The sequence below is a fragment of the Kogia breviceps genome, chromosome 5, assembly GCF_026419965.1.
Source record: "Kogia breviceps isolate mKogBre1 chromosome 5, mKogBre1 haplotype 1, whole genome shotgun sequence".
In the NCBI taxonomy this organism is placed as follows: domain Eukaryota; kingdom Metazoa; phylum Chordata; class Mammalia; order Artiodactyla; family Physeteridae; genus Kogia; species Kogia breviceps.
This window is the reverse complement of record NC_081314.1, coordinates 78,864,090-78,888,631: the sequence shown is the minus strand read 5'-3', so window position 1 is coordinate 78,888,631 and position 24,542 is coordinate 78,864,090. Positions and strand designations below refer to the sequence as shown.

Genomic DNA, 24,542 nt, shown 5'->3' with positions numbered 1-24,542 from the left:
GCAACATCACTACCCTCAGCAACCTCCCAGACCCTTACCACATCCACTGCTGGCAATTCTAGAGGCACCCACTCAACAGCTGCCCCAGTCTCTATCAAGCCCGAGAAAGGCAAGTGATTCCATAGAGCTGGAGCCTCTCCACCCTGGGAGGGAGAGGATGGAGTTAGATGTGGAGGTTGTAGCTGTGGCAGCTGGATTGGATCTACCAGCGAGGTCCCTCATGGGTCGTTGGGAGAACCAGTTCTGTGGATCTCTCCACTGGCCCACATGGGCCATTGGAAGTCCAGCTGCTCTCCATACCCCCTTGATAGGAGTGGGTAACTGAGTGCTTAGTCTCAGCCTGCTTGCTCATAGACTGTTGTTTTGAATCAGAAGGGCCTTACAGGGGCAATGCAAGAGCATAAGAGTTGGGTGCTGAGGGCTGGCTTTGCACATGGTGCTGGGCTAGGAGCTAGAGATACAGAAATGATCAAGGTGCTGTTTAGCAAGGGACAGAGCTGCTGCCTCAGTACCTGCCATTAGAGGAATAGCCCAGGATATTAGGTGCACACACTGGAAGGCCCGAGGGAATGTCAGGGGTGGGGGGTGGGGTCAGGTTGAAGAGGAGGCTTAGTGAATAGGAGCTGGAGTAGCAGAAGTGCCCCAGGCAGGCAGGAAGGCCTGAACAGCTGAAATAAAGGCATGGACAGGAAAAGCAGTCCTAGTGTTGCATGAGGAGGAGATCTGTAAAGCATTTGGGGTTACCAGAAGTGAGGGGAAGGGTGTTGAGAAGCAAGGCTGTCATGTGAGGGAATCTTGTAGGTAACAGGCACCAGGGAGGATGTGACGTGATTTACATTTATGAACAGTGCCATGGTGGCTGGGGTGGGGGATAAATTTGCTGGAGGCCAGGAGAGCAGTGTAGAGACTTCTGCAGTATTCCAAGCAACACCATGTGAGGGCTGCCAGTATGGAAAGGAGGAGGCCCATTTGAGAAATGTTTAGGACAAGGTTTCTCAAATTGGAGCCCAAGGACTTCCATGGGGGATCTGATGACAAATTCTATGGGGATTTTAAGTTTATCTAGAGAAATACCATCTTGGGGAACAAGTCTCATTCTATGAAATGATCTTTCAATTACTCATCTTCACTACATTGGAGGAATTTTGTCTTTTCACCCTTAAAAGAATTCTGAGTACCATAACTGGTACAGAATAATTTGTTGGTATTCTGGCAGCAGAATATGTTTTTCTTCAAACTGGGGAAGGCTGAGCGTACCATTTCAGGGGTAAAATGAGGAGATGGGTTGAATGCAAGTGGAGAGAGGAGTGCTTGATGGCTCCCAATTAGGGGAACAGGGGACAAGGGTGGAGGAGCAGCTTGGGGACACTCTTGGGGGCCCCTACAAGCCCTGATGACATCAGGGCCCATGAGAACTTCCTGCTCCTCTTTGTACCGACCCAGGCGTTTCCCTCTTCCCCTACGGGCTGCGCGCTGGAGACCAGGAGTTTGTCAAGAGGACTGTGGACTTCACCTCACCACTCTTCAAACCCCAGATTGGCTTCCCCCTCGGCTCCTCTCTCCGGGATTCCCTCTACGTGAGTCCCCAACTGAAGCTCAAAGGGCAGGACCCATGATCTGCATTCCACTGGCCTTGCTTCTCCCTCCAAGCCTCAGAGACACCCCTGTGACCATGACCAACCATGACCATGACAGAGCAGGAGAATGGAAGCAGCACTCGTCAGGCACCTCCTGTGTCCCTGCCACTAGCTCAGTTTGCATGCACCATCTTTAATGATAAGGCACCAGCTGAGGAAGACAGGGAACTAGGCAAGACCTCCCCACCCAGGTGCACAGAAGTGTTGGCACCTCAGTAGAGAGGTGCCGGGGCCCAGTAAGCTCTCCACCGTTTTCACAGGCCCTTTTATTGAGTAGGACTCTCTGCTTGGGAAAATTGACTCTTTGATGCTGTTCACATTTTCTATAATTATTTCCTGGTTCCCTGGTCCACGTATTGATACTCCATGTCTCCCAGAGGAGAGCTGAATGGCAGTTGTGGCCCTCAGTGAGGGGGCTGAGTCAGAACACACTGTGAAAGGGTGACACAGAGATGGGGTGAGGGTATCCATTCTTTTAGCTCTAACAGATATAGCACAAGCTTCAGGGGTGGGGCTAAGGGGATTTACTTGGAAAAGTCTGCTCTATGATGATGGGCTGGTCTATAGGTGGGTCTACCACTGAAACAGGACAAAACCTACCACCTTAGGAAGGACTTAGGACATGAGGAATGGACTAAGGATGAAGAGTATTTGTGGGAGAACTATGTACAGGGCCTCTCCCAGCAGGCAGGGAGATGGATGAGACCTTCCAGAGGTTGTTGAAATCTCTGAAGTTCTACCCTCATGCATCCCAGGAGCTGACTCAAGGCTGGGATGCTCCCTCCCTGAATGCTAACCAGAAGAACCTTTGTGCTCAGTTCACAGATAATGGCCAAATCATTTTTCCGGAGTCAGAGTACCAGATTTTCTCCTACCCCAACCCTCTCCTTAGAGGTTTCACAGCCTGGGATCCTGTGGCCCTGGTGGCTCCATTCTGGGACGATGCTGATTTCTCCAACAGCCAGGGAACCATATTTTACCAGGTGGGCCTTTCAAAGCTCAGCACTCAGGGTCCTGCATCAGTCAAGGAGAGACAAAGGGCTGTGTGGAGGGCCTTGAAAGTGCTCCAGCTGTCAGAGCCCGGGCTCAGTGTGGGCAGGGATTGAAGCTTAAATATGAGGGCGGGAAGGAAACGGACTAGGACACAACCACGGGAAGACAGCAGGTGACAGAGATGGGGTGCAGCGATCCATGGTTTGATTTTAGAATGAGGTTGTAGGGGTCCATCCGAACGAGGCTGAATCAAGCAGGGACCCTGCGTGTGCTCCTGGGTGGGGTTTATGACTCCAATCAGTGGGAACTACCAGCACAATGAAAGCTACCCCAGGCGAATGTGGATCGTGCCCCTGCCATGGACAAGGCACTGTAGAAGGTCCAAAGGTGAAGAAATACATGGCTGTCTTCAAGGAGCCTTCAGCTGGACATAGGGAGGTACAAATGGGCGCAGGTGGTTGCACAGTCAGAGCCAGTTTATGCTAAGAGATGCACAAGTTCAAGTCCAGAAGACTTGGGTTTCTGGGCCTCAACTCTCCACTCCACACACCCCAGGATTCCCCGTGGCCTGAATTTGGATCTATCTTAAGGTCACAGGCACTAACTGTGAAAATGTAAGCCTGGGAGGGGGAAGGATGGGAGACACAGGTGGACTAAAGTGAGCAGAAAGTGGGGGGTCCCTCAGGAGTATTGAGCTGGGACCCTCATTTCCTTGTCTGTATCTGCCTTCTTTTCCTAGGAATACGAGACTCTCTATGATGAATACAACCTGCTAGTGAGGGAGGTGGAGTCTTGGATTAAAATGTTAACAAACACCTGGAACTACAAAGCCAAGTGGACGCTCAAGGTCACGTGGGTCCATGCCCCCGCCTATCCTGCCCGGTGGACCATTGGGGTGAGTGGACCAATGGGCACTTCCCTGTGAACCATCTGGAAGTCAGATATCCTAGAATCCTAGGCAGGCCCCACTCTTCTAATCTCCTCTCTGACTCAAGGACAGGTGGCTGATTATAGCACTCCCCTCCCGGCCCACCTTCCCGCCTCCCCATCCCCCATCTCTCCACCTCCAACCACCCCCCCACCCTGTTTCCTGAGCACTTACCATGTGCAAGTTGTGCCTCAGGGCTTCGCTTACATGACATCACACCAGCCCAGAGCACTGGATATTAGGAGTTGAAACATGGGACATGAAATTTCTGTTAGTCAAAAGTGGCTGCCTATTGGCAATTTTATATGGCTCAACCTAATATTATTATCCACATATTAGAGATGAGGAAGATGATGGCTAGAGAGGTTAAGCAACTTGCTCATGGTCACCCAGCTAGCAAATGACAAAGCCAGGCCTGGAACTGAGGTTTTTCTGACTCCACACTCTGGCTCTCAACCGAAATGCATCCAGTGGAAGGGGGCACACCACAGGCTCTCCTTAATCTTCTCTCTGGGGCCTCACTGCTTGGACAGTCACAAAGCTATTCCTTGTGTCTGGTCTAAAAAGTCACTCATTTCTTCATTGGCTCAACAAGTTCATTGCTTACCTACTTTGTACAAGCCCAGTGCTTGACACCTACCTTCAGAGAACCTTCAGTCTCACCTGCGTGGTCCTCCACGCTATTTAGGTTGAGGGGACATTGGGACAATATCCTTAAATATCCCAGAGGAAGTTCCTCAGGCCTCTCCCAGCTCTCGAGTGTCTTGGCTAACCTCTCAGGTTGCTGAAGCTTTCTCATACAGACCATCTTCTAACTGGATTCTAACCCAGAGTCCTTTACCTTCCCTCCCTGGAAAGAAGTCACAAAGAAGGCAAATCCACGATGGCAGGTGCTTTGAAAGTTAGGGTGAAATCTGTGCATAATTCCAAACTTGCTTATATTTTAAGCCCATGCCTTTGCTCTGGGTAGGCCAGGAAAAGGTGACATGGGTGTCGGGGGTGGGGTGGGATGGATGGTGGGACATCCCAGATCTCTCACAGGCATCCCTATGTCTGTCTCCTACCAACCCCCAGACCAACACCTACCAGGCCATCCTTTCCACAGACGGGAGCAGGTCCTACGCCCTGTTTCTCTACCAAAGTGGTGGTATGCAGTGGGATGTGACCCAGCGCCCAGGCAACCCCGTTCTGATGGGCTTCTCCAGGTAGGACAGGGAGGGGCTGTCAGCACTGAGCAGATAATTGGAGCCCCGCAGAGCAGGGCTTGCGCTGCACACACACTCCATACCCCCAGGACAAGGCAGGATTCCTCCTTACCAATGCTTTTGACTCACACGGACTCCAGTTCCCACTTCTTGCTGTTTCAGATTAAAAGATCCCTATGCTGTTTCAGATTAAAAGATCCCTATTCACCCTGCCATTCTCTTTCCTACCCCAGTCCCCGTGCACAGTGATAATAATTCCCAGAGCTTTGACTTCTAGGATTTCCACTGACATTAGCTGACCTCCCTTGACTTCTCAAATATCATCACAATAACAGCCAACATTTATTACACCAAGTACTTAATAGGCATTATTTCATTTGACTATCACAACAACCTCATGAAGGAGATACTATTTACTACTCATTCTGCAGGTAAGGAAACTGAGGTACAAATAGACAAGTCATTGCCCAAAGTCACAGAGCTGGGAAGTGGCAAAGCAGGAAGTTGAATCCAAAATATAATGCTGAAATCTGCCTTCCTGACTTCTGATGGGCTGAGAATTAACTTCTCGCCCAGGGGCACCAACAGCTTGTGTGGGGTCAGTGGCAAAGATGGAGAGCAGAGAGATGGATGGTGCGTGGATGCGGCCGTGGGTTCCCAAGTGTGGAGATGGCTCATTCTCTGACACAACAGTTCTGAACCATGGTGTGTGTGCAATCAGTTGTGAAGGTCACATGTAATTTGTTACTGGTAATTGCTGCAAGGGTTTTTCTCCGAGAGTGTGTTCAGGATCACCCCTATAATTACATTGCTTTCACTTGCTTTTTGATGTGCCCTGGAGGAGAAAGTAGCGGAATTATCCAACTTAGCTAGGAATTTCACACCATTCTGAGTGCACCCATGGAAGGTGTCACGCCCATGTGCCTCATCTGTCCTGTGTCAAAGGGGAGAAAGGATCCGGAGTCGCTGCTCTGAGGTGTCCACCCAGAGAGGCTGCAGGTTCTGCTCCAGGGTTTCCTCCTTCCTGGAGCAGAGCTTAAACACCACCCCAGGGTGTGTGTGGAGGGGCGGAGCACCCATTGCCCAGGTCCTCCTAACTCAGAGACTGCTCTTAACCCTCACAACCAACTGTCCCCTACAGCGCCCCCTCTCCAACCCCTAGTAGAAGGGAAACTAACAGGAAGGAGGCCAGAGCTGTTTCTTTCACACCCCTGTCTCAGGACCAGTTTGCTGCAGTTCTCCATCTGATGTGGAATAAATTAGGGCCTCCTACCCCTGCCCCATCCGCCTCCTTCCCTCTCCTGCTTAGCGCTGGGAGTCAGTGATTCTGGCTGCCTGGCTGACCAACTGACTGAAACCAGCTGATAACTAATGACTGGCTGGACCGAGTGGGTGACTGGCTGACTGGCCAGCCGGATGAATGAGTAACTTGCTGACTGAGGGGAAAGACTGTGTGTGTGACAGAGGCCAGAGATTCTTTCCTTTGCCTGCAGCGGAGATGGGTATTTCAAAAATAGCCCGTTGACATTCCAGCCAGTGTGGGAGAAGTACCGTCCAGACCAATTCCTGGATTCCAACTCAGGTAAAAGCGCCACCTTAGCACACTGGAGGGATTCAAGTCCTCTTCTGTCTCGCACTCCGTGTGCCATGACAGTCCTAGAGGAGCAAGCTCCCTTGTATCTCCACCATCCCAAAGGGTGTTTCCAGCACAATCTGACCTCCCACAGGTGGAATCCAGACTTGGCACTGCCCAGGGATCAGCGTACCTCCTGCACCCTCATGCAGTACAGAGTCTCCTCCCTGGAATGAGCCAAACCCAGGAGGGCTATGAGAGGGGGCCCAGATCCTGAAAGCGAGGACGGGGTACAGCAGGAGGTGGGGACATGAATGAGCAGTTAGGACAATTCTACAAGTGTCCTGTCCCAGAGCTGGGGTGAGAACCCAGATGAGATCCCTTAATGGATCTACCAAAAAGGAGTTCCAGGGGATCTGACATCCATTCAGACATCATTTATTGAGTACCTGCTGTGTGCTGGACACAGTGCTAAGAGCTACAAGTATGAAAAAATTAAAGACCAACTATGTTGGTCTCAGAGAGCTCTCACTCTGGTAAGAAGGCCGGTACTTTAGGTCCCATGGGCCTCCTCCATGACTTGTACTGTCTGGTGGCCCCAAAGGAAAGAAATTACAGTTTCCAAAATGTGATAGAACAAAAGATACTTTGGCATTAGAAATTAGCCATGTAAACTGTGAAGCATAAATCCAGTTCTATTTGTTCTGTGGCAAGAAATTCTGGTAAACAGAAGCTGAATCAAATCATGAGTGCCATCTTGTGGAGAAAGCTATCCTATCAGATTAAGTCCCTTCTATCCAGGTGCATCTGCGTGTGATGTAGGGGCGCAATGTGATAGTATGTGTGTGTGTTTTGGGGGAGAGTATCTGGTGTGTTTCCCTTGATACCAGGCCATTGTGAAGAAGATACACCAACAGGTAATCATGAACAATGATTATCCTTTTCAAAACCTTATCAAACTGTAGTTATCTTGATAATTTCTTCTTTTGTGTGGGAACAGGATCAAAATCTAATACATTATGTCCTATTGCATTTTTTTGTACTCTGGAGCCCCATTTCTCACTCATGCAGCTGGGGTGGGTGGTAAGTGATTTACAGTTAATTAAAGGTCTATTTAAAGTTCAAACCCCCTTCAGGATTTCTTCTCCCAATTACTTCTCGTTTCCAAGGATGGCATCTGGGCACAGAGGAAGCTTCCTCAGCCTTGTATTGTTGGAGCAAGCGTCTGCTTCATGTGCCTCCTTCCCTGTGGCTCCCCAGCTGGCCTCTGAGCCTCAGCCTCTATCCTGGCTGCTTTGGCCACTGACATGTCTGTGCAAGTGTCTGAGCATGTGGCTGGTGGCTGGTGGCATCACTCACTGAGATATAGGGTGCATGAGGGGGATTGGCAGGTATTGGAGCTTAGCGTAGCAGACATGAGGGTAGAGAATGGGGTGGACTGAAGCTCAGGGCCAGGGGTTGGCTCTGAGTTGGGTATAGGTGAGCTCTCCCTGCCCAGCACTTGTCCCAGGGTTTCACCCTAAGATCCAAGCTTTGGGATTTTGAACATCACATCAAAGGGGCCTTTGGCGAGGAATCCCTGCCAGTCTCAGTTGGGTTCATCTTTGGAAGAGTTGTCCAGAGTTGGGGGAATGACATACAGAGGGTGCATTTATGAGTTTTGCTTGTCCCTAAAGCTAAATCAGAGCTTGTGGCCCCAGGCCCTGGGATAACCCTTTCTTCCTCTGCTCTCCCAGGCCTCCGAGGGCTGCAAATCTACAAGCTACACAAGGAAGAAAAGCCCAACTACCGTCTCCAGTGCCTGCAGTGGTTGAATAGACAGTCTCAGCGGCCCAGCTGGGGCTGGAACCAGATCTCTTGCCCATGTTCCTGGAGGCAGGGACTAAGGGACTTTAGATTCCAGCCCATCAACATAGGTGACGCCCCCTTTCTGTCTCTCAAGGCACCCCCAGGGTCCCCACAAGCCCACCCCTCCCTCTGGCCATGGCTGACCTTTCCCTTCCGGGGCACCCTCAGTTCCTCCCTGGAAGCACCCCGACCCCACTGCCGCCACCACCACAGGCATCCTTGGCCTGAGTGTCTCTGGGCTTGTTGCAGCCTGGTCGGGCCTTGGCAGCAGGCAGCTGTGCAGCTTCTCCTCCTGGCGAGGGGGTGTGTGCTGCAGTTACGGACCCTGGGGAGAGCTTCTCCAAGGCTGGAGAGTGCAGAGTCCTTGGCAGTTCGGTAAGTGTGTCCACGGAAAACTCAACCCCGCCTTTTCTGGAGCTTTCTGTTCTTCACTGTCAGAGACCAGCTTGGGCTCCACATCAGCAGTGGGACCCACAGAATGAAGTCTCTTGTTTCCATTTCCTCCCAGCTACTTCCCCTCAATTTCCTGATCTTGTAACATTAGGAAGTTTCCGACATCCCTTCCAGATGGCATCCTAGGGACTTCTGACTAAGTTCCTCTTGCCCCATCTCCACTTGGCCCATAGCCCCAGCCCAGAGTAGGGATATCTTTCTAGGGAAGGGGAGGGGCCTGGTCCGACCCAGATTAGCAGGCTGTCTGGGGGAAGACGTGGAGTTGTTTCCCACAGAGACCTTCCAAAGGAGCTAGAGAGGACAGAGTTGGGGACCCAGGGTAAGCATGTGCTCCCCACCTCCTCCCTGCAATCTCAGCAGCCTCCTTAGTCCCCAGACAACCAGCCACAGCCTTCCACTCCCAGCGCTTGGAGAGCGGTGGGACTCAGCGTCCCCCCACCTCCAAGAAAGGAAGGACCCGGTGCCTGCCCACCAGGGGCTTTGCTCCACGTGGCTCTAACAAGCCCACAGGGAGATAATAACTGGTCAATGGCCTAAGGTCATTAAGCAGGGTGGGATCTGAACTCATGTGGGCCTGATTTGCCAACCATGCCCTTGCCACCCGCATCATCCTGACCAAACCTCCCAGCTGGGTCCTGCAGGTCCCTCATCTCCCCCAACCCGCTGCTCTTCCCCACAGACCAAGAACTGGAGCCGCAGAACTGGTGTTGCCGTTTCAACGACAAGCCCTACTTCTGCACCCTGTACCATCTCAGGAGGCCCCCCGTCAGCTGCGCTGGGTACCAGCCCCCGAGGCCAGGTGAGGCTGCCGGAGCCCAACCCTGGGGCAGGGCTGAAGTGGAAGATCTGGGGAGGGGTAGCCTCTCGGGGTCTGGACCAGGGCGGCACAAGCTTCCTGGGGCAGCGCTGTGACCACAAGGGAATGTGGAGGTGTGTGCAGTGTGGCAGAGGAGGGACTTCACACACGGCCCTGTGGGAGGGGGAGGTGTGGTAGGTGGGGAGGTAATGAGAGGACGTGAGGGGGCACACAAGCACAAGAGGGCTTGCAGGGAGGGTTAAATGCTCTATGAGCAGCTCTCCAGGCTGAAGCCTCCCAGGTCTTTCCCTGGTCTGCCCTGCCAACCTGGTACCTCCTTTGTTCCAGCCTGGATGTTTGGGGACCCTCACATCACCACCTTGGATGGTGCCAATTACACCTTCAATGGGCTGGGAGACTTCCTGCTGGTCCGGACCTGGGATAGAAACTCCTCCTTCCTGCTGCAGGGCCGCACTGCCCAGACCGGCTCGGCCCAGGCCACCAACTTCATTGCCTTCGCCGCTGAATACAACTCCAGCAGCCTGGACCCCATCACGGTGAGTGGGGCCGGGGCGCTCCCCTCGCAGGGAGCCTTTAGCTCAGGGACCTTCAGCTGGAGACTGAGGCCCCGGAGGAGAAAGAGAAAGAAGAAGGGAAGGGAGGAGGAGGGAGGGAGGACGCATCCTGCCAGCATAGTGGTTCAGATAAGAGTTTGGGATTAACACACATACACACTACTGTATATAAAATAGATCACCAACAAGGACCTACTATATAGCCCAGGGAACTATACTCAATATTTTGTAATAACCTATAAGGGAAGAGAATCTGAAGAATTATATGTATATATATATTCTTCATATACATATATGTCTGAATTGCTGTGCTGTACACCTGAAACTAACATGGTATTGTAAATCAACTATACTTCAATAAAAATAAATAAATAATTTTTTAAAAAAAAGAGTCCACCCGGGAGACACAGGATTAAGGTCCTGGCTGTGAGATTGAAAAAACAACTTAACTCCAGTGCCTCTTTTTCCTTAGAGTAAGATGGGGATGATAATATTACCTACCTCACAGGGCCGTTGTGAGATTTAAAAGCTAATCTATGAAACGTGCCTCTCTCAAGAGCGTGGCCCATGCCAAGCGCCTCACACATGGTAGCTAGCATCACCTCAGGGTCACACTCCTCATCACCTTCACCTTCATCCAAGCCCCAGGCTCTGAGCTCTCTGCAGCCTCCTTCCTCAGTTTCTGGGCCCACCTGCAGGTCGGGCTTAGGCCTCTGCCAATTCCCTTCCAGGTTCAATGGTTCCTTAAGCCCAGTGACACAATCCACGTTCGGCTCAACAACCAGATTGTAACATTTGAGACTAACCGTGAAGGTGCAAAAGGTAGGCTGGGGACAGCCATCAGCTGCCCTCTCCTGCTACCCTGGGTCAGGATCAGCAGGGTGCCCAGCACCAGGGAGAAGGGAGCTGGGGCGGAGAGGCAGTGGCATCAGGGCAGAGCAGCATGGTCACCACCCCTGCTGTCCGTCCAGCAGCTGTGCCTGAGCAGTTTCTTCACCAGAGCTGGGCCTTAAACTTTCCCTCCTCACTTCTCTCCTTCCCCTGAGGCCATGACAGCCTCTCTACGACAGCCCCGTCCTCAGTCCCCAGGGAGAAGGGGGTGGGGTGGGCCGTGAAGGTGTCCTGTGAGTGTGGTTTGGGGCCATTGGAGTAGGACCCTGCAGGGCATCTCCCAGATGCTCTTAGCCTCCTCTCTGCATCTTGAAACTTCACTACTGCCAAGTCTTGGGCCTCCAGGGCTCCAACGCTGGCTTTTTCCTCATTTGTCTCCCAACATTCCAGGCCAGGAGATGTTCAACACCTCTGGAGTTGTAATGATCCGCAATGGCTCCATGGTATCAGCCAACTTTGATGGGGCAGTGACCATCTCAGTGATTGCTCTCTCCAACATCCTCCACGCCTCCTGCAGCCTCCCGGAGGAGTATCAGAACCACACAGAGGGCCTCATGGGTAAGGAGCAGGCAGGAGCCTGCCTCTGCAGTAGGAGCTCAGACCCCGCAGCCCGTAAGCAGCTCCACCTCCAGTGGGCCTGTGGACATCACAGGTGGAGTTTCCTTTCTCAGCCTCCTTGGAACAGAGCCTGAGGGTACAGAGCAGCAGGGAAGGAGGAGGGAGGTAGCTCTTCAGCTACCTCTGAGGCTCACTTCCCATCCTCCTGAAGCTCTGGGTCCAGGGCAGCGGAGGGGGCATCGAGGATGGGCTCTGAGGAGCATGGGGCCAGCAGCCACCATTCCCCTCCCTCCCTCCGGCTTCACACCTTCCCACCCTCCCCCATCCCCCACATTCCCTCCCTTCTTTCCCCACTTCCTCCTTCATTTCCTTCTTCCCTGAAGCAGAGGGGCAGGCTCTGAGGCTATAGTCCTCTCCTGGCCTCCTGGAGGACCGAACCAACAACAGATGCAACTGAAAGAGGCTTCACAAGCCCTCTACTCCCCACATCTCCATGTGACCTGTTGGATGCTCCCCAGGGAAGGGGAGGGCCACAGTCCCAGGGTGGCTGACTCCTGCTCTGTCCCTCAGGCTTTTGGAACGGCAACCCAGATGACGACTTCAGGATGCCCAATGGCTCCACCCTTCCCCCGGGGAGCTCCGAGGAGATGCTTTTTCACTATGGAATGGCCTGTGAGTCTGAGCCTCAGGGTCCTCAGGCAGATGGGGTAAGGCCAGGGTGAAGGAAGCTGCCGCACTGTCTCCCTCAGGCCTGGGGGGACCAGACCTCTGTCCTCTAGAGAGGGGAGTAGGAAGGAAGAGACCTGAGGATGCTGGTGCCACCTCAGATTTGTCCCCTCCACCCCAGATTTGTCCCCTCCACTTCTGTCCCACCTGCGTCTCTCTACCTGGAAGAGAGGACAAGGAAGTTGGGTGGCCCTCACTCACGAGGGCAGGGACTTCCAGACTCAGAAGCTGGAAGCCACTCTATCCTTCCACATACCCCTCCCCCACCCAAACCATATAAAGTAAGGGTAAGGGGTGGACACAGCAGAAATATAGCTGGAGTCCCACCCTAGTGCCACCACCATTGCACCTCGTGTGTTTTAGGGGAAATCAACGGAACAAGCCTTTTTGGCAAGAGGGACGACCATTTGCCTTCCAACTTCACCCCTGTCTTCTTTTCACAACTGTCGGGAAACAAATCTTTGAATGAAAATTTGACCTCGAAGTGTAATGGAGATAAACAATGCATCTACGATGCCCTGGCCACAGGAAACAAAAGCCTTGGACTGTCCACTGGGATGCTGTTTAGAAGATACCAGGAGATGAACACCACCCTGAGTAAGTGGTATGAGGCCCAGGGAGGCATGTGCAGAGTTAGGGGGCAGATGAGGTGACCCTCTTCCATGACACTCCTTTAAGCTACACATTTTAAAAACTTAACAGATTCTTTTGCTCATGTTATTCCTCTGCTCAAACCGTCCCATGATTCCCCAGCCCTGTCCTTATGGTAACCTTCAAAGCCCTATCCAATCTGGCCCCATTGCCTTTCCAAACTCTTTTCCTAGGACTTCCCACTTCACTCATTCCACTCCAGCCCCACTGGCTTCTTTGTGTTCTTCAAACATGCAAGGCTCACGCCCGACTCCGAGACACTGCACGTGCTCTTCTCTTTGTCTGGAATGCCCTTCCCCCAGAGAGCCACAAGCTCGTCCCTCGCCTCCTTCCAGTCTCTATTCAAATGTCACCTTCTCAGCAGTGCCTTTCTTGGCTAGCCTGCCTAAAATTTCACATTCACCCCCACTGCCTATTTGCCTTCCCCGCTTTATTTTTTCTTCTTGTTATCTATAACTATCTAACATATTTTCTAATTTTCATAGGTATCTTTTTTATTATTTGTTCATTGCTGCATCCTTACTACCTAGAACAGTTCCAGCCATAGATTAGATGCTCAGTAAATACTTGTTATGACTGACTGACTGAATGAATGAATAAACAATTGTATGGAAATAGCAGGGCTCCAAAACACAGAGACCAGTGCAAAGGTTTTACTCCCTCTCCATTTCCTGACACATGCAAAGCCCATCAGATGTTACCCTCATGGTTTACAGCCCTCTTCCAAAGGTAAAACTCCACAATGGTCTGAGCAACGCTGACCTCTGATTCACTTCATACCATGCCCAGAATAGCATTCTGATCAGGAAAGAACTTGAATCCTGTTTGAGGAGAAGATAAAAGAGAGAATAAAGATTTGGGTGTGTGGGCAATACAACCACAGCCTTCTCTGCACGTGTCTGAGAGCAGGTACACAGAATAATTCCTGCTTCTGGAGGTAGGTCACAGCCCGGGCAACGCCTCACACAAGAGAGAGGACTGAAGAAACAGGAGGCCCAGAAGGCAAAAGAGTATCTTGCCTCACACCTTGCATTCCTTCTTTGTGTCTCAGATCAGTACCCGCCCTCTATTGAGGGTCCTGATGTGATAGAAGCCTACATGAGACAGGCCAAGCTGGTTAATTACACCAGCAGCACTAAGGACGTCACATTCACTCTCAGAAACAACTACACTGACTTCAAGCTCTTTGGTAAGAATCCTTGGCTGGGGCTGTAGCAGATGAGGTCAGAGTCAAGCTCTGGGTAATTTTGCATTATTATACCCTGTGCAACTTCATGTCACTTTTCCATTGGAATATCCAGGACCAACATTTCTTGGGAATAATCCCTATAATTCAAATAAGTGCCACCAGTGAATAGTAGTGATGGGCTTATGGAGATTTGGCTGGCTAGCTAGACTGCCTCTGGGCATGTACAACTGATTCAAAGATCATTTCATCTCAGTCTTATAATATGCAATCATCCTTATGCAATCAACAAATTATTAGAATAAATATAACAATTAACAAATACTAATTTAAAACATTTTCATATCTATTAAAAGAAGGATATCATATGGAACGAGATTTAAAGAAATGCAAATAACTTCATTTGGTACCTTTCTCACTATTTTTATGTTTGTCAACCATGTTTACCTCACTTTGCCTCTCTTTATCTGCTTTTCTGCGCTGGGACCAAGCAAAGCTTCATCTTTCCCTCCCAGTAATGGTGTGAAGACCACGTTTCAGGCCTGTAACCATGATCTGGGTCAAGAGTCAAAGTCCAGGGAATTCCCTGGCAGTCCAGTCGTTAGGACTCAGCACTTTCACTGCCGTGGGCCCGGGCTCAATCCCCGGTTGGGGAACTAAGATCCTACAAACCATGAGGCACGGACAAAAAAAAAGATAAAGTGCAAAAAAAAAAAAAAAAAGAGTCAAAGCCCACAGGATGTAGCTTGCCTTCTGTTGCCAGAACTAATTAAGCTGGTGACTATTCTTTGCTAAACCAAAGCCCTTAGGGACCTTATTCTGAGCTCTGAGCACCTCTCTGACTCATTTTCTTTCTCTGTGCATAAGAAGGGACTGCTTTGGCTGTACCTTGTTGCTCCATATAGCATCCTCCCAGGTGCCAAATTAATAGTATCAGGAGATTTTCTCCTCCACTGGGCTCCTATCCTGAAGAGTGTTGGCCTGGAAGTTATGCTCGTTTGTTCCCTACTATCAGCTCTTCTCAATCTACTGTTTTAAGGAGATGTTCTTATTTTCTTGAAAAACATAAGACAGGTTGGATCAGAAGAGTCCTTATTGATAGGTAGTAGTGTTTCACTGTAGTCTGGTATCTGAAGGTGGCTGGTCAGAAGTCCAGGCAATGAGAGCAGTGGGTGAGAAATCAGGGCGAGGGATGAGGATGCCATGAAGCTGAAGTCAGTTTGGCCTGCAGTGTAGCCTGGGGAAGTGTTGGGAGGATCCTGGCCTTCATCCTCCATCCCCACTGGATGTCCCGTCCTGGTGCAGGCCTAGGCAGCGTGGCCTTTTGGGGTCTTTTCAGGGGGAACAGCTGCCTCCCCCTCTGTGAGGTTCTACCCTACGATCACTGAGTTGGGCTGGTGCCACCTCCAGCTCAGAGCGTGATCAGGATCACTCCAGGAAGCCAGCCTTGCTCAACGAAATACTGGAAAAAATTGGAGGGGTGTTCTGAGAGGGGATGGGGAAGTTCAGCATCAGCAGTTGGGGTGGCGGAGAGCACAGCAGTTGAGGCCTCCAGCTCTCAACAGTCTCCTCTTCCCTGGGGCAGAGAATGGGACATTGCTATGGATACCAAAGTTGCTGGGACCATTTACTCTGGAGATTCTAGCAAGAAGTGCCAAGGACAACTTGTCATCTGTACTCAAGCCAAAGACGGTGGTCTGTGCGTGCAAGGCAGAGAGCCAGTGTTTATACAACCAGACCAGCAGGGTGGGTGATTCCTACCTGGAGGTGAGTGGTGAAGAGGGTTGGGGGGAGGTTTCCAAGTTGAGGGAAAGGAAGTGCGAACCGAAAGGATGTCGTCCTTCAGCTCCTCTGTGCTAATGTGTGCAATGGGAGGCGGGTGGAGCTGTGGTAGGTGAGGACAGCAGATACCAATCTCGGGCCACAAACTTACAAGTGTAAGAAATAGAACTTTCTTTACTGCTTATAGCTCAACTGAATTTTTATCTCCCAGCTTCCATTTAGCCAGGCTGGCAGGAAACTTCCACCTCAGTCTTTCTTAGAGTTGCCCAGTGGTTCCCAGCTCCATGGTTCTGGAGTAAGACAGTGAAGTAAGACAGTAAGATGTGGGTAGGAAGGTGCCCGTGTGGTCCCTGGGCCTGAGTCTACACGGATCACAGCTCCATGCACCCTCCCTTCAGACATAGGGGAGTGCTCTGTGGCTTCTGTGCCTTGCTCAGACACAGGAAACCTTGTGCAGAGTGGCTTAGGGTCCCATCTGCCTGGAAGCACTGCGTAGACATTTCTCTGGGGCTTCGTCTTCATGGTGTTGGGAAGAGAAGTACAGATCCCTCTGATCTTGGTCCCCCCAAAACCTTTTTTATCCACTTTTACTCTCTTCCTCCAACTAAAAGAAGCATCTCTTTTGCAGTTTGAAGAAAATCCTTCTCCATTCAAGTTTCTAGCCAAGATACTTGGCCTAAGTCCATGAATCTGGCCCCATCTGCTATTTTTTTTTTTTTTTTTTTTACTTTTTGGGGGGAGTCAGAAAGAAAAGTGTTCGGCTGGCAATACCCCACTACCTCCTTCACCTCTTACACACACACACACACCTTTCTCCTGAAGCATGAGCAGAGAATTCCTACTTGAAAGGGAGAGAGGTGGAGGAGTCCAGGAGGCAGAAAAGGAAAAAAATAATACAGAGTTGGGGAAAAAGGGATTAAAATCAATATACTATTTTAGATATCCCAAGATATCCAGTCTTGGCAGTACAAAGTGTTAAAGGGTTGCATTTCAGGGAGCTTTCCAGCGTCATCTCAGTAGGCGAGATGGAAAAGAGAGATGAGAAACTTGATGAGGATCTGGACGATTCCCCTCCCTGTGCCCTTGTTCTGGTTGTTACGCGCTCTCACTGTGCTCAGCAATGAGCCTCCTTCTTCTTGGTTGGGAGTCAGCAAGGGAAGAGAAAGCAGGAAACTGCAGCTTACGTAGGATCCAGTTTTCCAGGGATAGTAGAATATTTATTTATTTAGTCCCTGTCTTACTCTAGGAAGGGTTTCAGGCAAGGAGATTTGCTGTGAGAGGGAAGAGGCTGGGATCCCGGGGCAGGGGCCAGGCAGAGGGCTCAGGAAAAGGATGGCCCAGGGAGGCCACGTGGCCTGGAGGACGGTCTGCCTTTGACAGGGACGTGCAGGCCCAGGGCCTGTTCAAGAAGCTGCTCAGTGGATACTGGCAGAATTAAGACAAGGACTCAGGGTCCATGGGTTCTCAGACCAGAGAGGTTGGTACAGCAACACCCCAGAAACACTTAATGGTTCAGCCTCCTGGCTGCCCAGTGATCAGCAACCCATTCCAGGTGGCCGACTGCAAGTGTGACGGGAACACCTTAGGCCGCTACTGCAACCTCTCCAAGGACCCCTGTGACGAGCAGTGCTTCCCGAATGTGAAGTGCATTTCCGGGAAGGGCTGCGAGGCCTGCCCCCCGAACCTGACTGGGGATGGACGTCACTGTGCACGTGAGCTGGGGACAGGGCCTCGGCAGGAGGAGGTTCTGGGGACAGGTGACATCTCGAGGGCCTAAGACACTGGGCGAACCATTTCTCCCCCCTTTCCAGCAAGTCTTTAGAATGTTCAATACAGGTGGGTATGGTAAGGATGTAAGGTGGGTATGGCAGGGTGTGAGGCTGAAGGAGAAGAGATTGTACGGGCGTGGAGGAGGGGCCAGAGCTGAGCAGCCCTGAGGCACTGTTGGGGGAAACCCAGGGCAAAAGACTGAAGATGGCCTGGAGAGGGGAGGGAACTTTTAACAGCAGCCAGGGAGCCAGAAGTAAGCTGGGGTGGGGTGCTCAGGCTCCCGGGGGTTTTCAGAGATGCAAGGCCCAGGGTCTCTGCATTTCCCTAGTCAGGACATTGTGTGAGGGGGTGATGGGGGGCAGGGGTGCTGCCATGGGCATCTGGTGGCAGGGGTGCCTCGTCTTCCCTTTGAGTCCTCCTTCCACCGTCTGTTGCTCGACCTTTGAGCCATCAGAGTCATGAGGGCATGACGGTGAGGCCTCCACTAAGCCCCCTGAAGCGCCCCAGTGAAATCTAGAGACCACTGCATCTTCTGAGCAGACACCAGAGAGGTAGAACCACAGCCTTCTAAAGGCAGAAAAGGGGATGGAAGTGAAGAAAACAGGCTGGTGGGTTTTCATGAAAGAGGGTCCTTTCCTGATGGGAAGGGTCTGATAAAGACTCCATTCCCTCAGCAGAATTGGGAGAACCCTTACCGGGCAGGGGAAAAAGTGTTGCCCGGCAAAGAAATGTCTGGAAAAGGAAGAAGGATAGTTTGGGGTTCAGAGTGGCCCACAAGCAGAATGCAGTTTAAGTGGGCTTTGCGGGAAAGAAATCAAGCCTGTCCTGGGAGCGGCTTTCCCTGGGCCGGGGGCCACCCCTTGCAGCTGAGTGAGGTATTGCTGACCTCTCTGCTTCCCCTGCAGCTCTGGAGAACCCTTTCCTCTGTCAGAACAAGTCCTGCCCTGAGAATTACTGCTACAACAACGGCCACTGCTACATCTCCCAGGCTCTGGCCTGCCAGCCCGCCTGCACCTGCCCCCCAGCCTTCACCGACACCCACTGCTTCCTGGCTGGGAACAATTTCACTCCAACCGTCCGTCTAGGTACGACCAGATACTCCACCATCTCCACTTCTCTCTCCTTGGGGGACGATATGGGGCTCTGGGGCCCAGGCTAAGTCCCTCAAACTCACAGGACACAACTCCAAATTTCCCTCAGGTGGTGGTAAGTTGTAGGCTATGGGAGCAAGTGGGGGGCAGCTGTCACAGCATGAACCATGGGCCTGAGCAGTCTGCTGAGGAAAGACCGAAGGTGACCTCACAGCTCAGCAAGACAAGAGTCAGGGAAGCCTTGACCGAAGTCCAACATGCATCTGTGTGAGGGTCAGCAGACTTGGCCACTTCTGCTGATCCTTCTGGTAAACCTGTGAGGTGATTATGAACCTCCTTCTCCCATCTCCAGAGCTTCCCTTAAGGATCATCCATCTCTCGCTCATTGAAGATGAAGGTGCCTCCCAAGCAGATGTCAACGCCTCGGTGAGTGCTGCAGGCCAGCTCTGGGTGGGGAGGCGGGTCTTGGCAGGTTCAGGGAGGGGTCTTAGCCATGGCTTGTGCGTTCTGCATCTCATAATCCATCTAGATTCAACTGCCAGAGGAGGCTGGAGCCTCCTGCCCCAGGGAAGGCTGAGGGTGAGGAAAACAGGAAGGCTTAGGACAGAGACCTCCAAGGGGGTTAGAATGACCAACTCACGAAGAATAGAGTCCAGGGTGGCCAAGTCAATGCAACCTCTCCTTCCGAGCATCCCTCAAGACCTGCCCTTGGATATTATATGGAGGAAACACAAGAGGGCATTTCACCTCCAGGAAGCCTTCCCTGACTTCACCGAGGGAACTGGGCCTCCCTCTTCTTGGCTCCCATGCCCTTGTCCATTCCCCAGTCACAGGCAAAGTAGCACAGTAGTTGAGTTATTGAGGCTCTAGAATCCTACCCAGGTTCAAATCCTGACACTACCACTCACTAGAGCAGGTGTAATAATTAGACAAATTATTTGAACTCCCACCTGTAAAAATAAAAGTAATAACAGTACTTATGTCGATGGTTTGTGTCAAGGTTTAAATGATAATGTAGGTAAAGCACTCAGCACGGTGCCTAAAACACAATGTATTAAAAAATATATACAAATGATTATTACTACTGTTGCTACTACTACTACTACAGCACTCCACACTCTGTATGGTAAAATCTGTTGACATTTGTCTACTGCGCCAGACTATGGGTCTTAACAGACTGTTCCCAAGTCACACTGACATCCCTCGCACCTGACCATCCCTGAGGACTGGCTAAATATAATCTCTGTTCAATATACACGTGGGGAGAGAGTGAGTGGGTAAATCGGGGATCAGAGGCAAGGTAGAGGTCGTTCATTTCAGATTCTCCCCTTGTAATAGGAAGTGAGGGTGAGGATATGTAAAGTCCTTCACTCACCAGCAAATTTCTATTAAGCAGGGACCTGTGCCAGTCACCAGGCTAGGCTGGGTTGTGGGGTTGCAGAAATGCATAGGAAACATTCTGGTGTCTTGGGTCCTCATCTTCAAAGAAGGAAACAGGGAGTTCCCTGGTTGCCTAGTGGTTAGGATTCCAGGCTTTCACTGCTGTGGCCCAGGTTCAATCCCTGGTCAGGGAACTGAGATCCCACAAGCCGTGGGGTGTGTCCAGGAAAAAAAAAGGGGGGGGGGGAGAAGGAAACAGAAAGGGATGAATATGTGCATTAAAGTGGGAAGGGTCTCCTCTCTGGACTGGGCCTCACCCTCACTTCCACCCTCCCACCCCGACTCCCATCCTCTGCCCTAGGTGGCCTATAGACTGAGGAACCTGGATGTGCGGGCCTTTCTCTGGAACAGACTAGTGGATCGAATGTAAGTGGGACTGTCCCCACCTGTTCGCCGGGTCCTCCCCCAAACTCCTCACCCCTTGGCCCCTCACTGTGCCCCTCCCATACAGTGAACCCCCAATAGCACTGGCCTCAGGAAGCTCCCTTCACCGCTGGAACATCATCTCGGAGTTCCAGTACCGCCCTGGGGGCCCTGTCATCGACTTCCTGAATACCCAGCTGCTAGACGCAGTGGTGGAGGCGTTCTTGACTCCGTGGAGGAGGTGGAAGAGAAGTGCGGGGCCCAGAAACAACGTGACCTTCCACCCCATCTCCAGGGGGGACGTGTACAGTATTATGGCTCGTGAGTCACTGTCTTGGGGACAGCTACTGGGATAGCTGAGGGGGGAGGTAAGCAGAGGAAACCTGTCACAGATCTGCAGCCCACACAAATCTATGGCTGAAGTGTGTTCTACAGCAAGCCACAGACAAAAATTAAGTCAATTTAGGTTTTTTCGTTTGTAAGTTTTGAGAGAAATTATGAACATTTTACCCACCAGCCTTCTAAATTCAAGAACAGGCGCACAAAATACTGCTTGATGAATCCCCACGTGTACAGTTTCACAGAGCAATTACTCCAACTGCTGCTTTCCTGACCATCACTGCTAACGGTTTTCTTTCCACAAAATTGTTAATGATTTGGGCTTCCCTGGTAGCACAGTGGTTGAGAATCCTCCTGCCGATGCACGGGACACGGATTCCTGCCCCGGTCCAGGAAGTGAGCCATGGCCGCTGAGCCTGCGCGTCCGGAGCCTGTGCTCTGCAACAGGAGAGGCCACAGCAGTGAGAGGCCCGCATACCAAAAAAAAAAAAAAAAGTTGATGATTTGGTTAAAAGACCATTGTACTTTATAAACATAAACAAGGACATTCTTTTTGTCTTTGCCCTCCAGCTGGAGATATTAAGTTGAAGTCTGGAGACCTGGCCCAGGGGCAGAGATATCTCCTCTCTGAAAGAGTGTGACCCCATGCAAAAGCCATCCCCAATCTAGGCCTCCACACTCCCATCTGGAAAATGAGATGGGATTTCTGAGGTCCCTTTCAACTCTGACAGCCCCTAATTATCCTGGAACAGGAATGAGATAGGTTGACAAGCTTGCCAGGGAAGGAAAGGAATAGCCCACCATATTTTGTGAGTCAGGCAGAGAACAGGGCAGTGAGTATGTCAAACCCAACAGAAGCTGCTGTGTTACTTGGGTCCAGGACCAAGCCAGAGCTTCTTTTAGAATCCAGGCTAAGCCTCCTCCATCCCAGGGGCAACGATGTGAAATTCTCCAAACTATTATGCATATGGGTGGTAGGGGGGTAGGGTTGGGGTTAAGAGGACACCTCAGACCTGATTGTGCCTTTTGTTAGAGAAAACAAACAAACAAACAAACATCCCACAATTTTTATTATACAAGTACAATGCGTTTATTGTAGAAACTTTAGGAAACACAAATTAACAAAAAAGAAAAAATATCACTTGTAATCCCAGTCCCCAGAGACAAATCCATTTTGCACCTATTTTTCTGAATTTTCTTTTATGCATAGGAACCTTCACACATATAAATTTGTTTACAGTAAAGGGATCAAATCATGCCTAATGTTTGTTAACCTCCTCATTACTGAAATAACTGTGAACATATTATCTTGTATATTGTATACACATTCCAATTTCATATATTATTTTACAATATGTCTTAATATAGTGTGCTATAATAGATTTTTAAAAGAATGTTATACTAATAGTGACCATTTAATGAGGGCTTCCTGTGTCAGGCACTGTACTGAATACTCTGCATATATTATCTCATTTAAAATTTACAGCAAGGTAGTTTCCTTTTAAAGATAAGGAAACTGAGGCTGAAAGAGTTAAGAAATTTCCCCTAAATCATACAACCAGTTAGTAGTAGAGTTTGAATTTCAACTCAGGTCTGGCTGATTCCAAAGCATATGCTCTTAACCAATGCATTTTTCATACCACGGTGCTTATCAGTTCCACAATATTTAACAAAACCACTCCTGTTGAACATTATTGCTCTTATTAACCATGCTGCTCTGGTCTTCCATGAACATATGTAGTTTTCATGTGTGTTTCCAATTATTTCTCAGGATAAGTGCCTGAAAATGGAATTCTTGATCCAAAAGGTATGGATCTGGTGTTAATCGGTTGCTTTCTATATTCACTTTTATCCTACCTGACAGTGAATGTGAGCACGCTGGAAACTTACTTCCAATGCAGTGGATACAAGGGCTACCATCTGGTCTTCCGCCCCAAGAGCGGCTTCACCTGCGTGTCCCCCTGCAGTGAGGGCTACTGTGAGCACGGAGGCCAGTGCCAGCACCTACCCGATGGACCCCGCTGCAGGTGGGCGGGGCTGGGGGCAGGAGGCGGAGGGAAGTGCTGGGAATCCAAGCTGCAAGGGGTCCGGAAATGCCGTGGTACCTCATGGTGTCTGAAAATTTAGGATGGCTCCGTTTGTAATTTAAGAGAAAGGGGATCAGAGGGAAAAGGGACAATGGAAAAGAAGATGTGTGCATGCCTAAACTGTGCGGATGAAAAAGTTGCTATATTACCTATGTAACTCAAACCAGCTACTGGGTAGATATTATGACCACTTTAAAGATGAGAAAACTGCAGCTTAGAGACGATAAAGAATCTGCCTAAGGTACCCAGCAAGTTAAGTAACAGGATCGGGTTTCCAAAGCCAGACTCTCCCACCTGATTTTGCTTCTTGGGTGGATAGCCTGCTGCCTCATTGTGGAAAAGGAACCCATTGTCTTGTGTCTAGGCCTGGCCCTGCCCCTCCTTAAGAGTAACAGTCAGGGGAGGCCCTCCCAAACTGGCGCCCTCTGTCCCACCGGTTCATCAGCAGTCTGAGGGGCTCCCGTGAGGGGAGTGCACTAGGTCGCAGGCCTGCCATGGAGAGGGGCAGCGCCACCTGGGCCCTCTTGTCACATCAGTGCCCTCTGCCTACGCTTGTTCCCACTGCAGTTGCAGATGGGCCCAGCCCTCTCCGCTCCCGGGTCCGAGGAGGGGGAGGGAGGAGCCTAGCACTGGACCCCAGGTCTCCGGGTGCAGGCAGGGTTTGTGACTGCGCATGCTCACCTGCTGCCAGCCCCTCCCCCTCCCCGAAGTCCCTGTGGAGGCGACCTTAGATGAATTCACCCCCCACCCATCTCCACCCACCTTGGTAGCCCAGTGGCCTCCCCTCCTCTCCAAGTCTGGGCTGACTCCGCCCCTTCGCTAGAGGGGAGTCGAGCCTGTCGTGGAAAACCTCCTCTGGCCCGACAGAGAGGAGGGATGGGGAGGCTGAGCACCCTGCTGACCGTGTCCCCTCTCTCTGTCCCCAGCTGTGAGCCCTTCTCCATCTACGCGCCCTGGGGCAAGCGCTGTGAGCACCTGAGTTTGAAACTCGGCGCCTTCTTCGGGATCCTTTTCGGGGCCCTGGGCGCCCTCCTGCTGCTGGGGGTCGTGCTGTTTGTGTTCCTGCGCATCTGGGGCTGCTACGGGAGCCGTTTCTCCTACCTGCTGGGCTCCGAAAGCTGAGGCCTTGCCCCGAACGGGCTGCGGTGGCCTCTGATACCTCAGGAGCTACCCCAGCCTCACCTGCACACACTCCCAGGCGTCGTGGTTTAGGGAGACTGGACAAAGTAAGGTGACTGATGAGGATTCAGGATTCTTTAAGAAGAATGAATAATGGGAATGAATAATGAAGACCACACCTTGTCAGTACAGGAGACACAGAGGCTGACAGGAAGAGGCCATAAAGGCCTACTATATAAATAGATGGATTCTCACACAGACATACCCACACAGAGGACACTGACCTACCAGAAACACTAAGTGCACACACCAGAGTTGATGGGGTGATGGCTCTAAATTAAAAACCAAAATACATTTGCACACAAAAGTCTCCTGTTTACTTCTAATTAAAGTCTATTTAAGTAAAATCCCTCTGACTTTTTGTGTTCCCAAAGCCATGGATTTCATTCATGATTTTCCTCTGGTGGCTAAAGGGCCTGATACAGAGGGTGGAGGGAGCAGAGGTCGGTTGGACCTAGTCCTGCTTCAGCC

General features: G+C 51.0%; 1 protein-coding gene across 1 annotated transcript; it reads left to right on the top strand.

The window, feature by feature from the left end:
* Positions 1-157: 157 nt before the first annotated feature.
* On the top strand, positions 158-24,378 carry MUC4 (mucin 4, cell surface associated). The gene is made up of 23 exons (XM_067033507.1): positions 158-317; positions 1,414-1,577; positions 2,456-2,620; positions 3,370-3,525; positions 4,633-4,763; positions 6,257-6,345; positions 8,073-8,252; positions 8,434-8,559; positions 9,317-9,436; positions 9,782-9,990; positions 10,740-10,815; positions 11,290-11,457; positions 12,028-12,129; positions 12,547-12,780; positions 13,886-14,023; positions 15,606-15,787; positions 17,355-17,514; positions 18,478-18,657; positions 19,016-19,089; positions 20,405-20,469; positions 20,555-20,787; positions 22,670-22,832; positions 23,819-24,378. Exons 1-23 carry the CDS (start codon positions 158-160, stop codon positions 24,012-24,014), a joined length of 3,471 nt encoding a protein of 1,156 aa, XP_066889608.1. The 3' UTR covers positions 24,015-24,378.
* The last annotated feature ends 164 nt before the right edge of the window (positions 24,379-24,542 follow it).

Coding starts and splice junctions, on each gene's coding strand:
- MUC4 (XM_067033507.1), top strand. CDS start 158: ATGGAGTTAGATGTGGAGGTTGTAGCTGTGGCAGCTGGATTGGATCTA. Junction 8,560..9,316: donor GCAGAGTCCTTGGCAGTTCG/GTAAGTGTGTCC, acceptor TCTTCCCCACAG/ACCAAGAACTGGAGCCGCAG. Junction 9,437..9,781: donor GTACCAGCCCCCGAGGCCAG/GTGAGGCTGCCG, acceptor CCTTTGTTCCAG/CCTGGATGTTTGGGGACCCT.